Source organism: Montipora foliosa, chromosome 1 (assembly GCF_036669935.1).
Source record: "Montipora foliosa isolate CH-2021 chromosome 1, ASM3666993v2, whole genome shotgun sequence".
In the NCBI taxonomy this organism is placed as follows: Eukaryota; Metazoa; Cnidaria; class Anthozoa; order Scleractinia; family Acroporidae; genus Montipora; species Montipora foliosa.
This window is the reverse complement of record NC_090869.1, coordinates 39,542,406-39,547,405: the sequence shown is the minus strand read 5'-3', so window position 1 is coordinate 39,547,405 and position 5,000 is coordinate 39,542,406. Positions and strand designations below refer to the sequence as shown.

Below are 5,000 nucleotides of genomic sequence, written 5' to 3'. Positions count from 1 at the left end.
TTGCGGAAGTCGTACTCGGTTACTCAGGATGATCCCAAGTATCATTTGTCACACAGTACGTTTGACAACATTATCATACCTGCCGACTGTGCTGGCGGTCGATTTTCCTTTTCCCTTGGTACTCCTTGAGTGGCTCAAACAGTAGAAGGAGTTAACGTAACCTGGTAGAGTTCAGCTCAAGTTTCTTGTCGGCAAAATCGCCTCTCAGTCAGTTCTTGTCAGCGATGAACTTGGTTCTGTCTCTTTCTGCCATTTTCTCAGTTATTACCGTGATTTCAGGTAGGGCCACAAGCTGCTAGTACACTGTCAATTATTATTTTTTCCTTCGGAACCACACCAGTTGTAAGTGGGTTTTAAACAGCCTCCAGAGGCACGAAAAATATTGTCGAAATGTTCAAAATGCTGGATGACGAACAAGAGGAAGTTCGTGGGAAATTTGAAGCGGTAAGCGTCTGTAGGACGTGCTGACATAGGAATCTGCTGAAGAGAAATTTTGGTCCATAATTCGTCTTATCACTGGATTTATATATAGACGCACTGGAGACGATTCCTCTGTCTTAGACGAACAATTCGTCTTAGACGAGTTATTCGTCTCTAGTTTATATTCGGCCATTAAAGTGCTAGAGATATTTTGTCAGGTCCGAACTGGGATTGTTTCCTTCTTCTGGGGTCGGTTTATACGCCAACTGTGGCGGCACCACTTGCAGTATCCCTGCACTCCTGACTATGATAGTTAATTTAATATTTACAACAACATTTAGCTGATTCAGAAGTTTTCTTCTTTCAATTGCAGTACTCGTCGTTGAAGGGATTAATGCAACAAATGTAGTTTAATCGCCTTCGTTTCGTGTTATTACAATGGTTCGTTTAAAGTCGTTTCGAAAATACACTCTTCCTCTAGGTGGCAAATTCAGCTCTATTATAAAGCTAACAATGGCTTTATTTTCATGAAAAAACACATTCTCTAATCAAGCGCAGTGAAAGTTGAGTTTCAAAGATCGTCCCACGTTTGTTAGCATTTGCCGGCGATCTTTGAAGAAAGAGTCTGAATACAAGAGATATTAAGTTATTTTTACACAATGGCCGTTTTTATACTAGAGACGCATAATTCGTCTGGGACGAACTTAGGCAAACATTTTTTCTGCGTCTGTTAAATTCGTCTAGTATAAAGATGGCCACAAGACGCATTATGCGTCTGGACGAAGAATATATTTTAGTGCGTCTTCCAAGACGCACTAATCTGGAAAAAAGAGGGGGGGAGGGGGGGGAGGGAGGGGCAGCATCTAATATTTACTTGAACAAATATAAGCTTATAAAATTCTCGGCACGCTCGTTATTCCGATTTCATGCCTGAATGGTTGCTTCACCAATTTTCATCTCAGCATAGTTAGTAACTATGATCTCAGGTTTTGACAACAAATGTTGATTTTATCCTGGTAACCACGAAGAGGCTCTGGCTCGAAGGATAAACAGGAAGTCGATAAGCATAAGCTTTCGTATGCAAACTTACGTTCAAGTTTGGCCAACGGTAATTTTCCAAAAACTCTATTATTTGGAAGTAGGGGTAAAACGCAAAAAAGCTTTTTGAAACACATCCAAATGGGAGGAACTTGCGAGAACCGCGTTAACTGTAATGCCATATCGCACTGTCAAGGTTATCTACTGGAGTGAAATGAATTAACCTTTTTTTTGAGAAGTATGGGTTGTGTTCAGCAGTGTTCAAGATCCCAGTGAAGTAGAGATAATAAATCGCTTCATTTTTTTTTGAAAATCTTTGAAAGCAGTACTTAACAATGTCTCCTTCCAGATTCCGCATTCCACGGTGCATACATACAAACTTATTAACATTCCCACAAGGCCTATTCTATGTTAATGTACAAAACGTCATCGGTAATGTAGTGCGAGCAGTTTCTCTTTTGCTCTAGAAGCGTCAATCTCGTACCCAGAGTCCTCGGGCTTTTTGGTCAGCGGGTGGGTGCCCAGAAAGACTCTGGGATAATCGACTCCATTTTCCCAGAAAACGGGTTCCGGTCTTATTGCGCATGCTTGAGTTTAAACCGAAACAGAAAAAAAGGAAAACCGTAAACAGTAGAAATAACGGGTTGAAAGTGTTCGAGAAACAAGAATCTTAGCCTTACACACCGTCAAAGAAACTGGAGAAATTATCATTGGCTTGCTGTAAGAGCAAGTGAAGATGAAATTTCTGACGCTTTCGGTAAGTGTATTTTTAGTGTTTCAGCGTGCATTCCATCGTTCAGAATGCCATTGTGCAATCAACACGATCGACAATTTGTTGTGGAAACGACATGAATGTCGTCTTTTTCTACAATTTGATGTTTCCGTAATTCTACATGGCTTCGACAAGACCTTGTTCCATGGATTTCTCCTCAAAGAGACTGATGTAATGTTTTCCCATGGTACTTTTGCATCAGCAACAGTAATCACTTTTTAGCAGCGTGCGAAAATTCCCGTGCGGTGTAAGACATAATTCAAACCTCTTCGTTTTATTATTTTTGTGATTTATATATTTCTCAGTTAGAAAAAACGAACAGCACTGAAACTAGTTTTAGATTTTGAATTTGCCTCCAAATTCTGGGGTTTCCGAATTCTGTTGGACTGCCATTGTTACGCAAGCGGCCAATCAAATATATAGTTGAAGTCCATTATCCCAGAGTCTTTCCGGGCGCTCACCCGCTGGCCAAAAAACCCTAGGACTCTGGGTACGAGATTGGCTCTACAAGCGTACGTTGAACATTTAATGGCTGAAACTGCGGGTCGCAAATACCGCAGGCGTTGGTTAGAGTGAAAGCGGGCGCTCCGGTGACTGAGCGTTCTAATTGGTCGATCTCGGGAGAAGCGATGACGTAAACTTTGATAAATGTCAATCAACTCTAAATTCGCGGTAAGTTGGAGGTTATTCACGATGAGAATTTAAAACAAGAACAGGAACCGCATTTGCTCTTTAAAAAAAAAAACAAATTGTGTTGGCCATTTTGCCCACAGGTTTCATTAAAAGCTTTACTAATCAAAGTTTCACTGTTGTGAAAAGTGTTATCGACGCTGTTGCTCCTAGTCCTGTTCCGGGACTCCCTTTTACCCCGCCCTGAAAAGGCCCATTTTCAGGGCGGGGTAAGAGGGAGTCGCGGAACAGGACTATGTTGTGCCAAGCGTGATCATTATTATTTCGTACCGCAAGGATGTTGCGATTATCGCTAAATCGCGGAAATAGTATACACCGATTTACAGGTACTATCTTCCGATTTTACACTGCTAAGATTTTTACCTATTTTACGAGTAAAGCGTCAGATTCTACCTATTTTGCTACTGAAGTGATTTTCTTTAGATTTTCATTCTGCAATTCTACGATTTCACCCTACGTGTACCACGCTTTTGAAATTATTCTCCGATTCTTCCGATTCAAAGATGGCCAAAATCATGAAGCAACAGTGGGCTTTGCGAAAAGGATTGTTTGTCCACGGCCGTTTCACCAGAAATTGAATATTAAATATCAAGCATGCATTCCTTGCTTCCATCATCATCTGCGGTAGAATTGGGGACTTTTTATTTCGAACTGTGAGGCGTGTGGTTCTAGCAAATTACGCCCTCCACGCCGGTTCAACTGCAGAATACCCTGCCACTCCAATAAAGTTCTGCGTAGCTGGCTAAGCGGTACGCAGAAACTAATAAATTCAAGTTGAAGTATATAATTTATTCAAAAGAGTATTTCTCGTTCTAAAGGCGTGACTTGCGAATTAAGCAGTGATAGATTGTGAATTTTACGGTTCGGTTAACTACATTTTTCACAAGATAATATGAAGAAAATAGCACTGGTTTACTGATTAAGCCTCAGCGCTCGTTGCACTGATTAGGACCAAGCACTCTTTTAACATCTTAGCTTTCAATTTACGGTTTGGTTAAATACACTTTGGGTGCCAGAGGTTCTATTTTTCTTTCGCGAGGAGCGAGCGGTTAAAACGGAGAGGCGAAAAATACGAGCCTCTGGTCACGGCAGTTTAGAATCTCACTTCCATGGTTTGTGATTATCAACACGGTCGCTGATTGGTTTTCATAGTCAGTGCCAGTTCTTTCCGAGTAAAAACAATCTAACACTCAATTTCACTGGTTGAACGGCGATAGTGCGCGCCAGTGGCCACAAAACTGGTTTTGAGCGCAAGGAGTGCTACGGAAACAAGGCTGTGAATTCGAGCGAGTATTTAGAGGTTTGCACAGTACAATACTCAGCAAATTCTGGATTTTTGGAGATTTTAGAATTGAAACCTCTTATTCCCCTATTTTCATGGAAGTGAGATTCTAAACCGCCGTGACCAGAGGTTCGTATTTTTCGCCTCTCCGTTTTAACCGGTCGCTCCTCGCGAAAGAAAAATAAAACCTCTGACACCCAGGGTACGCGTACCGCGTAGCCAGTTTGTAAGTTAGACTTCCACCTTGAATTGATTGATTATCTCACTGCTTACTGCGTACCGCGGAGCCATGCAGCTTCTAAGAAAGCAATTTTCAATTAGCAATTTATTGTTACTTGATTAAATTACATAGTTCAGATTGAATTTGAAGTCGCAGGAATTTGAGTGGCAGGGTGTTCTGCCCTGGGAAGGGCGGAACTCCCATATAAAAGGACGGACGGTGGTGCTCGTCGTCACTTTTAGGGCTTAGAAAAGCGGTTTTGGTACCTGTTAGGGTGTTCAGCCTCAAAAGGTCCACAGCGGGAGCTTTAGTGGTACCTTTTAGGGTATTGAGCCCAAAAATTATGACAGGAAACATTTGACAATTAACTATCTTTTTAATTTTGTCTAATTAAAACCCAGTTGTTCCATTACGCCAATAACATTCGCTTGAATCTTCATTCGGTGACATCGCTTCCTTTGTCCTGGGATCATCTGTTGCTCTTTCACACAAGGAGAAAGCGAGTAACTTTGAAATGTAGTAAATCCAAGCTTCTCCAAAGAAAAGGTCAGGGAAAGCTTTTCTTCTCCCTTCCGACA

At 41.4% G+C, this 5,000-nt stretch overlaps 1 protein-coding gene across 1 annotated transcript in view; it reads left to right on the top strand.

Annotated features, from left to right (window-relative positions):
• The first annotated feature begins 55 nt into the window (after positions 1–55).
• Positions 56–5,000, top strand: part of LOC137998019 (uncharacterized) — a 45,424-nt gene continuing 40,479 nt past the window's right edge. The window contains exon 1 of the mRNA XM_068844409.1: positions 56–279. Coding sequence (XP_068700510.1) covers positions 225–279 — 55 coding nt within the window. The 5' untranslated portion in view covers positions 56–224. The remainder of the gene's footprint in view (positions 280–5,000) is intronic.